The sequence below is a fragment of the Bacillus rossius genome, chromosome 15 (assembly GCF_032445375.1).
Source record: "Bacillus rossius redtenbacheri isolate Brsri chromosome 15, Brsri_v3, whole genome shotgun sequence".
Lineage (NCBI taxonomy): Eukaryota > Metazoa > Arthropoda > Insecta > Phasmatodea > Bacillidae > Bacillus > Bacillus rossius.
Genome location: NC_086342.1, coordinates 22,772,536 through 22,787,407, shown reverse-complemented (window position 1 = coordinate 22,787,407; position 14,872 = coordinate 22,772,536). Strand labels below are relative to the sequence as shown.

The following is a 14,872-nucleotide window of genomic DNA, read 5'->3' as shown; positions in this document are numbered from 1 at the left end:
TATCGTCTACAGTATGTACAACGTGATGTGTGAGCGCAGAACGATAAAAAAAAAATATCCCAGTATCTTCTGGCTCTGTTAAATACTTAGGCCATGGCTATAGCAGACAACGGACAACCCGACGACTGCTCATGGCGCTGTCTAATGTAATAAATATCTAAGCATGATTGTTTTCGCTGATTGTAAAGAATTGTTTTCAATAGACGTTACTGCTGATTTTTATATTGCTTATATTTCGAACAAGTTGGTGCAACGGTAAAACTGTGGCATTAATAATATTGGACTTTTTCCTTTGTTGTTGTTGCTTCCCTCTAGGGTAATCCGGTTTCGATTCCCGGCGGGGTCCAACTCTGAATTTTGCATGTGGGAAATGTGGTTGACTTTGCCATTTACAGTTTTTAATTAATTCCGCCAATGTTTCATTACCATCTCGACAAGTTTTTACCGTCTTAAATACTTCACTGTAGATGAGATAATAAATTTTATTGTGGCGTTGCTTATTATGTGTGCATAATTAAATTCCTCGTCAGTATTGTTAGTACATTATATATCATACTTATACTATTACTGTTTATATAGACCAGGCCAGAATATGTAATTGTCTCAATTTTAAGACCTAAATGAGTAAAATAGATTCATAATTATTTGTACCATATTTTCTTTGGACGTCTTCCAAGAAGAATTTCTTCGGATGCCTGTGTAATAGCGTTTGTTTAGTTTTAAAGATCTTGGTGTTGATGAGATGTGTTTAAAAAAAGTGATCAAGTCTTTCAGTATTCTCCTGTGATGTGTAACATCTAACCTCGGTAACGAGCAAACTCCCAGTGACGTTTTTTTTGCCCTACTCTGTCAGTTTGCAATTTTACCTCATGCTTATGTTGTGTATTCTTGCATGTACTCTGCTCTTGATTTACCCATCCCTGTAAATTAAAAAAATTAACAATATCTTACAGATTTAGGAAATTATTATTATTAAGGAAATTATTTCTTTTATAATTATTTCACTAATTTATTATGTACCAATATTAAAATAAATATTTACAATGACATTAAAAAAGAAATGAACCTCAAATTTTAAAGTAACATCAATTATAGAACTTAGTTATTAATATTCACTATATACAAATAACTTCCAGGAATGAATTCGCCTGACAAACTATTTATTAACACAACACATATTTTTAATACAACACACAAAATAATTCCATTTGTACCATATTTTTATACATTATTATTTCACATTGTATTCATAAAATTTTAGAAAAGCCACATGGCAATAAGTCACGCATCTTCAAGTTTACTATTAGAGGAATGGACGGTAAACAGCTGTGTCTTCTTTCTCTTTCTCCCTTTCTCTCTTTTCGAATGCCTTGGAAATGTTTGCGCTCACCGACATGTTGCAACACAAGTGCCTAAAAACGGAATGGCGCGTGTTTCTCCCCTCTTCCTGTTACACATTTTCATCACATTCACAAAATCACTCCCACCAAATGCCGTATACAGAGGGCCAATATGTTACACATCAAAAAATTTCCTGGTAAACATTTTTTACAGGAAAAATCATTATTTTTTATTTCTGTGGCAATATGTTTTTCCCCAGCTGGATTTTCTTATTATGAAGTATGTTTTAATTTTTTGTGGTGTTCATGCTGGGATTTACTTAATATAATTACATCCACAATAAAATTTTTTTTATTTATAGTTGTTAGAGATCATTAAAATTTGTAAATTTGTTCTGTTTGAATTACATTTTTTTGTACTGTCATAAATCAGTGACACCACACTACTTTCAGGAACAAAAACTACTAACGCCACCTAACCTCGCTGGAATATGATTCAAGAGAATGAAATAAGGCAGGAATAAATGAAGCAGGTATGCCGTTGTGTCCTTGACGCTCGCTTTGCTTATCCTTTGGGGTGCAAATTGTTACCTATTCTCAACAAAGTTTCATAAATCTCTTATCAGTTTGAAAAATTTGTTTTCTTGCAACTTGAGATAGCTGTAGTAAACCATATTAACTATTTATTTACACTGCAATATATGGTTTGATCCACAACCAATTGTTTTTAAGCTAACTATTTGCAGGATGTAGGTTAATCTTGATGACCCACTTGAGAGTTTTTTTTTTTTTTGGATAGAGCATGCTTGTTCTATTGCTGGTGAGTGCTGTAGCTTAATGAGACTAACTTTGATTGCATATTTGTGTGGTAGGATCTTCTGGCTACAGACATGGCTGAAGGATCTGTCGCAAAGAGATCCAAGCTGGCTCGTTACGCAAGCCCGAGAGTGAGAAGGCTCCCTCCCGCGGCTCGGAAATGCAAACAACAATTGGTGCAGAATGGAAAAGACACACAGAATTTGTCGAACTCCACTCCATCACGTCTAAGTTTGAATATTGAAAGGTAATCCGATGTACATTTTTAAGGTAGTATGCATTCTTTAAGCTTTTAACGTCAAAGCCATTTGAAATATTTTACCTTATTTGTTTTATCTTTAACTCTTAGGTATATGTACAAAAATGTGAAAATTATTTTACTGAAGAATACGAAAAAATCCTGATATGTGCTAGTTGTATGTGTGAGTATCTGTAAAGAAATAATGAATGAATGAATATATAGGCAAGTATTTGTGTGTTTTGAAAATTTACCATCGTCACAATGTAAAAATAAGTTACTAATAACAGTTATGAGTTAAAAGAAAAGTATAATTTTTTTTTTCTTCAATTTATTTAGTTTGTACATTTTGGTGCAAATCTTATACTTAGTGAATTACATTAATTGAATTTACTATCTTAACAGATTAATTCTTTTGTTTAAGTTTTGATTATAAATTAACCATTAAAATAAATCTGTTAATTATTTCTGTGTTTGAAAAATGTTCTGTAATAAAATTTGCAAGACTAAAAAAAGGTAAAATATTTTACAATCGTTTTTCATTAAATTGTGGTTCTAACATCATGCTAAATTAATTAATTTCATTGAATTTAATATTTTAAAGATTATATATTTGTCGTTAGAGTTACGTTTTGATTGAAAGTGATGATTAGTGATAGATAGTGATTTTAATCGCAGTTCGGTTTTTTTTGTGGCGTATTAACTTGAATTTCTGTGTAATATGGTGTGCTCAGTTGCGTAGCCAGGATTTGTGTTTGGGGGGTGTTAAGAAGCATGCCCCCCCCCCCCCCCCGTATTAAAGCAGGGGGTCCCCCGGGAAAATTTGAATTTTGAGTTGTAAAATAGTGCTATTTTAGCAGTTTTCGGTTCTTAAATTTGAATATTGTAATGGTTAAAATTTTATTAATTTTAATATGAAATTTGTTTGAGTGATGAATAAGAAATTAATTAAAGATTTGGGGCTAGGGGGGGGGGGGTTGAACCTCTAACCCCCCCCCCCCCCCCACCGACCTGGCTACGCCCCTGGGTGTGCTGACATGCTTTTCAGTGTTGTGTGGGTTTCATGGCAATTCACCGCGTGGTCTTGTCCCTAGCGACGGTGCCGGTCACTCGAGCCGGGGGCCGGGGGCCGGGTGTGGAGGGGCTCGGCTCACGCCCTTGGAGGAGCAGGTGATGCAGCTGAAGCGACAGCACCCGGGCCTGCTGCTGATGGTCCAGAACGCCTACATGTACACCTTCTTCGGGGAGGACGCCGAGGTAGTGAAACGTGCAGGTGTCGACTTCGTACGATCCTGAATACCGTCAGTATAGGGGAAGCCTACAACTCACGTTGTTTCGGTTCCCTGCAAGAATTTCCGAAGATTTCCGAAGTTTTGCGTTTTGGTATTAACGCCACTTCAGCCGCTAAATCAGAAGTTTCCAATGAAAACAAGCATGTTGTGACTGACCTAACCTAACCTAACCTAACCCTTCGATTATTTTAATTTCAATTTTTGAGAGAAATCCGAAGTTGCACGAACGTGGTAGGGAACCGAAACTACGTGAGTTGTAGGGCTTCCCTCAGTATAGAAGTAGGGTAAGGTTGGGTGAATCAGTGGGTCATTTTCATACTGGTAAAATTATTCCTATTGAAAAAAAAAATTAGTAGAATGAGAGTTCACTAATTAATCTAGTGTTGTATTTAAAAAGAAAAAGTAACAGAGAAACTAATTCACCTCAAATTTTACTGTTACTGGAAAAAAAAGTATGGTGTCAAAAACAAAAAGAATTTAAATTAATAGTCAAAATTAAAAAAAAATATCTGATAGTTTTTTTTAAAGCATTAAAGTTTTTTTATAAATTTGCTTTATTTACAAACAATATTTTGGCAAATTTTAAATTAAATGAAGTAATATAACAGTTTGAAATTATTGGTGTGTAACATCTTAGCTCTTGGTATACTGCATTTGGTGGCAGTAATATCGTGAATGGAACGGAAGTTGAACGAACTGTGCTGCCATCTGTGGAAGTCTCAGAAATCACTCAAAGTTGGGAGACCTACGTGGTTCATCCGTATGTATTGCTTTCGTGAACATTGCAAAATTTACACCGTTCAAGTATTAAAAAATTAATCTTAATAATTGTAAAACTATCCTTTAATCCTTTATATTATAATGCATATTAATAATAAAAATAATGACAATTTAAAAAAAATACATTAGAATTTCTGGCATTACAACCCTTAGTTAACATTAAAATATAGATATATCGCAGCGATCATCATGCTGTAGAGACAACAAATTATTTTTAGCCTACATTTATTCTATGCCATGAAAATAAAAGGATTTAGTCAGGAAATCTTTACTGTTAATTCTTAAATTTTGCAACAGCTCAATAAGGTCAAGGTTTGTTTGTAGGAAGTATTTACAGACTGATTTCAGTTGCTTAAGCAAAAACAAATGTACAATCATATACTTAGTGTTTTAATACAATGTTTTAAAATATTTCAGGTTAGTAATTTTTTTTTAAGAATCCTACGTTAAATTATGTGTCCTAGTTCCATATTATAAGTGTATTTGCAACACGAGAACAAATTAATTTTTCAAATCTTTTTTGCTTTTTTTCAGAACCGTTTCATTATAAGTTAAAAATTTCTGTCTGCAAATGTAAAATGATTCGATAGTCGACGGAGCTGCTCGGGCAATAAATTCTAGTGGCAGGTGCGGAAACTACATGTGATTCACGTCAAGGAATGTAGTTGAACATACAATTTGTGTATATTTATCACACTTGGCATTATTTAAAAAAATATGCATAATTATTTTAAAAAATATATTTTATATTAGAGTTTTGTATTATAAAACGAGCGAATTTGCTCATTACAGAGGTTAGATGTTACACATCTCTGGTGAGTACTGGAAGACCTGCACACAATTTTTTTATGTATTTTCACACAGCCATTCACAGAGCTACCTCTTGCGTGTGAGGTCTATCGGCCTGCGAAGTGCTTGAAATTCCGTCCGCTTTGTTTTGAAACGTTGTTGGTTCACAGGTCGCGGCAAACGTGTTGAAAGTCTCCTCGTACTGGTCTCAGAACTTCCTCGTGGCAGTCGTGCCGATAACCAGGCTTAGCGTCCACGTTCATCGCCTGGTCCAAGCAGGTAACGGAGTGCTGTGTCGTCGCAGTGCTGAGAGGGAACAGGCCCCCGCCAACTTGGGCGTACACACAGCACAGTGTGCAGAGCTTCAGCAAAAACCATGCTGTTTGCAAACTGCTCAAGATACCTGTATTTACCCGCGTTTCTTTAATAACATGTACTGTGATCTATATGGGAGGTTTTTTTTTTCATTTTGGGTGTAAAGAAATTAACGTGGTGCTGTTGTGGTTGACTATGTGCTTAAATAAATAGCTTGTGTTTGAAAAATGTTTCACGAGTAAGTATGAATTGTTTAATTAAAATATCTCAGCAGTGCGTGTAAAGAATCATGAACTGCCCCCTTACGCTGCGTTATGTCTGCCGCCCGTCAGGCGGCTACCCGGCCGCTGTCGGTAAGTGACTTGTCTGTCTGCCGCCTGGCTGGCGCTCGGCAAGAGGGGAAAATCTAAAAAATTAATCAGTCGGAGAGTTTGATAGAGAGAAGGGGGATGCACATACATGTGTGTGTGTGTGTGTGAGTGTGTGTGGGGCTGTGAGAGTGTGTTGCTATACAGCAGTGTTAATAGTTCTCTCTCTCTCTCTGTCTGTAGACTGGCACTGTATACAATCATCACGTTTCTGTATTGACAGGGGTTTTGTAACACAACTGTTTCCAAACATTGTTTTTGCGTGAGATTAATTCATGACAAAACTGCTGAAAAGGGTATGCTTGCTTTTATTTAAGGTACTGTCAAAAAAAATTGACAAGGAAATAGTTGTGTATACGAGACATATCTTTTATGTTATCAACATCTAAACCAAGAATGCCAAAAATGCGGAATCAAATTAGCTTAACATTATTCAGTGATGACACAGAAAAAAAAAAGGAAAAGAAAATAAAACAGAAGTTTCAAATACTTTTTTTTTTAAATACTTTCTGTTATATTTTTCCAATAATTTTGGAAGAGGGTGTTGTGATACTTCAAGTAGTTTACCAGTGGTTAACCCTTATAAACAAGTGTTAAGGTTTAAGTTTTTTTACATTAAAGATAGCATAAAATCACGAGAACAGTTGGTCAGTTTAGCTTCATTAAAATTACCATGAAATAGTACATATATTTGTGATGAGTCAGATCGTAGTTTACTTAAATTTTGTATCCCAAAGAGTACCTCGAATATAGGTACCCCTCAAACTGAATCTAGGTCTCAAGGGTAAAAAATAAAATAATATAGAAAAAATTAAAAATATTAACTTAAACATTCGACCCTTTAAATGTTTGTTTCACAAACTAAATTTCCAGAATCAATAAATATTGAATTTTTATTTATGTATTAAATAAATATATAAATTATTAAATAAATATTTATATAAATAACAAATTTAAAAAATATAATTATAAGTTATCAGTTTTTCGCGATTTCAATGTTTTTATTTGTTAATAAAGTCAATGCTAAGATTTTTGCACACAGTAGATTATCATCCTACTATGGTATGCTGCATATGTGAATATGTTTTCACTGTTTTCAGGATACAAAGTTGGAGTTGTAAACCAAGTGGGAGCTTGCAATGTGAAGCCACAGGGTGAAAAACATGCAATATTTCAACGAAAGCTTATTAGTGTTTATTCCAAAGGGACTCTTGTTAGTGATGATATCCTTTTATCTGCTGCTATTTTAAGTTGAAGCTGTAAGATTAATTTTTTTATAAGTGATTTTATTTATCTGAGTACATAATACATACATGCATGTGTTTCAACCGTTTCAAGTTGTTTGTATAAGAAAGTTAACCAGTTTGCTATGCATATAGTGACTTTAACATCTTTAATTGGAGATAAAAAATGTATCGCTAATCTGTGATGAATTTTTGGCATAGTTTTTTTTTAATAACCTGAGCCTGATTATTAAAGAAACTGTAAAGTGGAAACTGCTTTTTCTGGAGTAGTATTTCTGAAATACTTGTTTGATTAATTGACGTTTTAAGGAAACAGTACAAACTTTTGGAATATTTTGCAGACAACTAAAGGTCATAGAAAATCCTTAGGTATAAATTTTACATGATTTGGCTTTGCACATCATCCGAGACAAACTATTTGGAAAACCAATTCAAATACAGCAGGTCAACATTCTTCATGCATATGGTACAATGTCTTCTTAAGGAGTATGGACCTCAGAATAATGTGGTTTGAGAGTTTGAGGATCACACAATTTTTTTATGTAGTCTCATCTAAGATAGTATCATATTCACCCAAAAATATTGGAACTCTGAATATAATGTGACCCCTAAATTTTTGATAATGAGTTTATGAAAAATACTTCAAGGAGTGCAAATCAAAATTCAAGTGCACACATAAAAAAAAATAAAATAAAAAATGATTTGAATGAGTAAATTTATATTTATATGATATTTACATGATATTTACTAGAGCTTCTTTGGTGCCTTGTTTTGCCAGTAGTGTGTTACCATGGTCTTATTTTTATATTTTTGAAACAGAAAGCAGCAATTAGAAAAAAAATATTGAGCTTTATATCTGTGGTTCAAAAGCCATCCGTCAGAGAGCAATGAATGTTGCGCTGTATGGTGGTTCCCTGGAGGGTGATAGAGGAGGGTGAAAGGGTGCCTTGCCTAGCAGCCCCAGTGAGCTGACTCCCCCCTCCACTTCAGGGTGTTCCAAAGTGCTATCCTGTCTCATCTGTCACAGCTGCTTTCCAAAGTGCTATCCTGTCTCATCTGTCACAGCTGCTTTCCAAAGTGCTATCCTGTCTCATCTGTCACAGCTGCTTTCCAAAGTGCTATCCTGTCTCATCTGTCACAGCTGCTTTCCAAAGTGCTATCCTGTCTCATCTGTCACAGCTGCTTTCCAAAGTGCTATCCTGTCTCATCTGTCACAGCTGCTTTCCAAAGTGCTATCCTGTCTCATCTGTCACAGCTGCTTTCCAAAGTGCTATCCTGTCTCATCTGTCACAGCTGCTTTCCAAAGTGCTATCCTGTCTCATCTGTCACAGCTGCTGACACCCTTCTTCCCTCCACAAGGTCCAGAAAAACAAGAGCGGACTGAAGTGGCATAAGTGACGCACTTCACAGGCAGATTGTGTAGTTTTCCAACTAAGTAAAGGTTCAGGAGACAGAAATTACCAGCAGTATAAAGTGACTTCAGTGATGCAATTACGATTCAAAGCGTGTGGTTTTCAATTACTAAGCTGTTCCCATCGGTTTTTGAAACATATTCTTCAGCGACAAAATACAAGTTCGCAATCATTATGTGACCCCCAATTTAAGAGTCTGCAGTTTTGGTAAAAATCATCCCATTATATTGAGGTAAATATGGTATTTTTGTTTTTGATTAATAGTGATAAAAATTAAAAAATAATAATTGATGTTTTACTTAACTCATAGTTACATATTAATCCACTTGTATCTTCAGAACTACCTGCATTGGAAGGTGGTCTACCAAACTATATACTTTGCATTGCGGAGCAGTCTTCTGACGCTGAAGATAAGTTAAGCAATTTGTGGTTTGGATTGGTGGTAGGTACCTTAATTTACTTTTTTATTTTAGAAATAAGTTTTGCCATTAGTGAAGTCGAAAGTGGAGTGAATAGTGTAACTTGGTATAAAATTCACATGAAATGGACAAAAATAGAAATGAGGATGATTATCCTGTTCACTTTAAATGAATAAAAAATGATTGTAATATCAGATTTTATGGAAATGTGGTTACTATTCTGTACAATATTCAATATTTCGGAGTTTGGAGAGTGTTTCGATTGTGCAGAACTTATTTTTTTGTTGGAACGACTTACCATGGTGATGCAACTTACTTGTGATTGCTGGCACTGCCAGCGGATGCAAGTGGTACTACTGTGGCTAGTAGCGCGGGAAATTCAAAACCTTCTTCCTTTATACAAGGTATCTCAAACACATATCCAAACAGAGAGATATTCTTAATAACTGAAGGCGATAGACATTTGGCATAGAAAAAACACCTAGAAAAAAATTTTATGAGATTAGTGCTCTGCACAATAACAGATGCGAATTTAGTTTTGAGAGTTATATGTTCTGTGATTTTACCTACCTTCAAAATACAATGTTTTATAATCTTTACTCAGACTTCGCCATTAGTGAAGTCGAAATTGGAGTGAATAATTTGCATATTTATCAGTTAAATACTTAAAGTAGGTTTCATAAATATAATGAGATGTTTGCAGGGGAATATAAATATTTCCAAGAGTTATTTTGACCCAGACAGCTTCAATACCTTGATAATCAAAATTTTTTAGAGGTACTACCTATTTAAATTTATTCTTGTTGACAGCAGTTAGTACTCCTCCACCTCTGTCCAGAAGTGTCAAATTGGGGATTTCTGTCCATTCTAAAATTATGTTAAAGTTTCATTAAAGTAATGAGAGTTGATACTGTAAAGATTAAGCCAAGTTTCCGTAAGGCAAACGGTATCATACTCAGAATGTGGCAGATTATCAAAAAATTCTATTTAGTTTGTAAACTTCTAAAATTTTGGTATAAAATGTCACACACACTCATACACTCATACACCAAAATGGTGCTTAGCATAGGTACGTGATCATCAAGCTGGTAAACCTTTACTAGAGAAAATTTCTCAAAAATATAAGCCTTAATAGTTTTTGGCAGCATCCAGGTAGAAATATCATGACAGACGTGCGGATCATTGTGAATCGCTCGGCTTGTTGACGGATGGACGGATGATGAACGGATGGATGCGACAGATCTTTGTGAGTCCAGCTTTATGCTTAAAAACGGGAACCAGTTTGTAGTCTATGCATTTCATCACATCATGGTGAACGTGAACCGTGAGCTGCAGGCCTCATCAAGTCTGCAGTGACTGGATTTCTAGTGGATGTGACCGTGAAATATAATTTTTTTTAGAATTTTTTGTTTTGTTTAGGCTTTTGATCCGACCACCGGTGACGCTGTGTGTGATGACTTTTCTGATGGACCGAATCGCTGTGAATTAGACAAGAGATTGGCACATCTGCAGCCAGTAGAAGTATTGGTGTCAGAAGATGTGTCAGAAAACACAGAAAGGTTGCTAAACCACAGGTAGGCTTGTTTTATAAAACACGTTTATTTTATTTTTCGACATTTGCAAAAGTTTTTGTTGAATCTGTTTTAGAACTTGCTGTATTTTTTTACTTTTATAGGTCTTAGGATAAGGTATAGCTTTTAAAGATATTACATTTATTTAAACTTTTTTTTAGTACCACATCATTATTGTATTTAACCAAGCACTCATGTTCGATGGCTTGGCTGTCATAATTTGGTTAGTGAACAAGTTTTTTTTTTACAAAAGTTTTTCTGGTAAATTGCATGCTCCATCTACACTAGCGCGAAGTTGTGCAGGTAATTCTTCAAACCCAACAACCCCCCACTGCAGTTTATAATTTATGAGCATGAATGAGATACATGAATAGTTAGAGCCTGCTTCAAAAGGTCTAGCCTTTGTTTGAATATTTAAAAGGAAACATTTAATTAAAGTCTATTAATATTTTTTTGTATTTTGACCGTGGTTATTTTTCATAATCTGGTGTTGATATATCTGCTTGAATATATGTGATTGCTAGAGGCAGGCATTTTTTGCAAAAAAAAAAAAAAAATCTGAACGCATATTAAATTGCAACGAGGTATACCCGCACCAGTGGTTTCTGCGGGAGAAGTCGTTGCCTTGTGTGACTGAGCCACTCTGGACGCGTTTGCTTCCGCACTAAATTACTGTGATTGATGCTGTAACAATCGATATGCACCTGAAAGAAACTCACCCAATCACGAAACACAGAGGATGCTACACTGATTTAACTTTCAGCTAGTCATGGAATTTTTTTGCAAAATATACATGCCCCTAGTGATTACTCATTATAAAAGGACACGAAAAAGTAAAGAACATGTCATTTTTTTTTGTTGTTGTGGCAAACTTGTAGACATCCTTGTTAAGGAAACAAATCTGGGGTTAAACTAGAACCATCATTGCTTCCCTACCAATGGGCTTTCTGACTCACTTCAAGTTTTCCTGCCATTGTGATGATTGTGTATGCTTATTGTGAAACTAACTGCAGTGTGATTGTTTTATGAATTTGATTCCCGCAGACACATCTTGATGGACAAACAGCCGTCTTCCGCTTTCTCCTCAGAAATTTCGTTTTCCGACGTGGTTACGTCCTCCGGGGATAATGAAGAGGATTCTGCTGTATTCCAAATGTGGAAGAATTTTCATTCGGCCACCTTGTCTTCTGTTGCCGTGTTATTACAGTACCTCAAGAAATTCGGTTTAAACGCCGCCTTCAAACTTAGCAGGTGGTAAAATAATGATTCTCTTTGTTATTGTGTTATTTAAGTGTATGCGTAGTAAATTAAAATAAAATAATTGTGTACAATTCCACTGATTTTGTGTTGTAATGAGGTTTCCTAGCTAAACTCTGCATTAATTTTGTTAATGATTTAGATGTTAGGTACAGTACTAATAAATGTAAATAAACAGTCTCCCTCTGATAACATTAGTCACTAAGCAAGGACAATATTTTAACAGTTCATTAATGTTTTTTTTAGAATTTAGAAGTTCTACAGAAGTGTTATAACTTTTTGATTTCATTTTGTTTGTTACTTATGTACAATTTTAAATTTGTTTACAGTTTTAGGAAATTTACAGACCAAGATAAATACTTGCAGATGGATGGATCAACTTTACGCAACTTGGAAATTTTTTCCAGTAAATCAAATACACACAAAGGCAGCTTGTGTTGGGTTTTAGATCAAACAGTCACCAAATTTGGCAGCAGGTACATTTTATTTTTGTTTCATTGTTATTTTGTCATGTTTTTTATTTATTTAGGATGTACAGTAAGTCCTCTATTTACGTCGTACCGATTTACGTCGTTTCGAATTAACGTCGCTAATGTTTCAATTTAAGTTGTCGCCGATTCACAATAACGTCGTTTACAATGACCGTAAATCTTTATTTTAACCAAAACACCGTATATAATTCGTTTATAATTCTTTGTTTCCTTCGGTAGTTAATTTATGCTATGTAGCGTAAGCTACATGTTCACCGCCTTATCTTATCATACATCATGAGGGACGCTTCCTGCTCTCCGCTGCTCTCCGCGCGGTGATGCAATACTACCAGCCCGCCCGCTCGGCCACCCACGTATCTCGCACGTAGAAGTGTTATCTACTTCCCGCAACGACACAGCATTTTCTCCTACCCCTTCCGGCCGACCTTGGGCCGTGGCCGGCCGGTGGCATGAAACATGGCTCATTTTGCGTCGTTTCTATTTACGTCGCGGTTTTCAGGAACGTAACCCCGACGTAAACCGAGGACTTACTGTATTCTCAACCTAAAATAAATACAGTTTTTGAATATTTTTTATACAGTTTAATACATTTTAGTAAATATTTTTATATTTATTTAGTCATTATTAATGTGTGTAACCAAAGTAAAGATACGAACTTTTCTACCTAATAATGCAATAAAAAAAATATATATATATATTTTTTGGAAGTGTGAGGTTTTCATTCTAATTCATAAAAGTTTATGTAAATAAATAAATAAATAAATAAATAAATAAAAGAAACCTTTGAAACACTTTTGTATGCTCTCTTCAGGTTGTTACGAGAGTGGATATCAAGGCCACTTCGAGAATTGCGGAAAATACAAGAGCGGCAGGAAGCTGTACAAGAAATCATGGAATCAAAATCGGATTTCGTTGGACAGCTGAAGCAGGCTTTGATAGATCTACCTGACATCGAAAGGGGACTATCTGCCATTTTAAATTTTAAGGTGGTTATAAGGTTGCACACTTTCCTTAGTGTTACCTTTGAATATATATACTGTATAGAAGTCGCGAGTGGATAGGATTTACTCTATGTTTTTCAGGAGCGTATGATGAGCAGCTTGGGAACTTCACCGCTGCAGTGCGCTGCCGTAACGCCCTGTATCGTCTTAGTTGTTATTTACACGTTAGAGAGCAGCACTGTCGCCTGCTGTCATTCCCCGCACCACCCATCAATCATTCACTGCAGCTCAAGGTCGTTCAACGGGAGGGGGAAGGGGTGTTTGAAGTGTTCGACACTTGTCCGCTAGGGACCACCACAAGTCGATGCCCTAGAGATGGTGGCGATTGCGGCGGTGAATTGACCAACTACCACAAACCGTATTAGAAATTTTAACCTGGGCTGGCGACTTCTATACAGTATATATATTCAAAGGTGTTACTTAGTTACGATATTCATTCGTGGTGTTGTGAATGAACGTGTGTTTCAGTGCAGTCCGTGGGGTGTGTGCGTGGTTCTTGAATCCCTGAACGCTGTTCACACCAAGCTGCTGTGTTTGCTTAACTACTACGGCTCTGAAATGGAATCCAAATTTTTGAAAAAACTTCTCGAAGATACGTTTCAACTGCTGGGGACAGTGAATCCGTTTTTAAGAAATATAAACAAAGATACAGCAAGGTATGAGGTAATGATTTTTTTTTAAAAATTTAACTTGATTTTTTGTTGAAGTGTTATAGTTGGGGACAAGGATACAGGTGAATTGCGATAAAACTGGAATATCACCGAAAAGCATTTCGATACACCATAACACCGAAATTCAATATTAATAGACTACAAAGCACTGAAATGCAATTAAAATAATGCAACTAATCAGCATTTTCAATCAAAAAATAAACTAAATGACAAATATCTAATCCTTTAAATATTAAATTCACTGAAATAATTTTTTAACATGATGTTTGTACCACACCTTAGTAAAAAAAGATTGCAAAGAATTTACTTTTTTTTAATCTTGCAACTGTTATTAATTACTCATTTTTACATTACGGCCTTAGAACTTTTTTTTTAAACACAAGAAATACTTAACAGATTAATTTAAAAAAAAGCAAATGCATCATGTTGACGATAGCTGTCGTGTCCATCCTGGTCCCTAGGCCCGCTGTTGCCCATAGCCGTCTGGTCCTGGCATGAGAGTAACTAAGTGCTTTGAGTGGTGCTTCGAGCGGTGAGCGCACCAGAGCGCGGCGGCTGGTGTGACGAACGACGGTGTCATCGGACCCGGACCGCGTACTGTCTCCCACACATCTCGTGCCGGTGCGTGGGAGTCAGTCGTAGCTCGCCTGTCATCCGCGACGGACGCCTCTGAGCGCTGCTCCGCGCTTCACCGCTAGAGATTCACGAGTGGTTCGCCGTTTGGCAGCCAGTGCCTTAACGACATAGACAGAACTACGGACCTACATAGATCGAACGAAATGGCGTCTCGAGGGGTCGCTGTTGTCCCGGCCCCCTGTTGTAAGCCACAAGGTGAGAACCCGTTCACTCCCTGAGTTTTAGGATGGTT

The 14,872-nt window shown here is 35.9% G+C and overlaps 1 protein-coding gene across 6 annotated transcripts in view; it reads left to right on the top strand.

The window, feature by feature from the left end:
• The first annotated feature begins 110 nt into the window (after nt 1-110).
• The window catches only part of LOC134539286 (DNA mismatch repair protein Msh3-like), a 33,574-nt gene continuing 18,812 nt past the window's right edge, over nt 111-14,872 (top strand). For 3 of the 6 annotated variants that reach the window (XM_063381154.1, XM_063381151.1, XM_063381156.1), the window contains exons 1-12: nt 118-255; nt 1,794-1,873; nt 2,213-2,403; nt 3,489-3,651; nt 5,426-5,534; nt 7,039-7,165; nt 8,913-9,036; nt 10,433-10,587; nt 11,629-11,835; nt 12,171-12,317; nt 13,144-13,318; nt 13,802-13,989. In XM_063381154.1, the coding sequence (XP_063237224.1) occupies nt 1,865-1,873; nt 2,213-2,403; nt 3,489-3,651; nt 5,426-5,534; nt 7,039-7,165; nt 8,913-9,036; nt 10,433-10,587; nt 11,629-11,835; nt 12,171-12,317; nt 13,144-13,318; nt 13,802-13,989 (1,595 nt within the window). In that variant the 5' untranslated portion in view covers nt 118-255; nt 1,794-1,864. Of the gene's footprint in view, nt 256-1,793; nt 1,874-2,212; nt 2,404-3,488; nt 3,652-5,425; nt 5,535-7,038; nt 7,166-8,912; nt 9,037-10,432; nt 10,588-11,628; nt 11,836-12,170; nt 12,318-13,143; nt 13,319-13,801; nt 13,997-14,872 lie in introns of those variants that run through there. The other 3 variants (XM_063381152.1, XM_063381155.1, XM_063381157.1) reach the window with 3 other exon arrangements.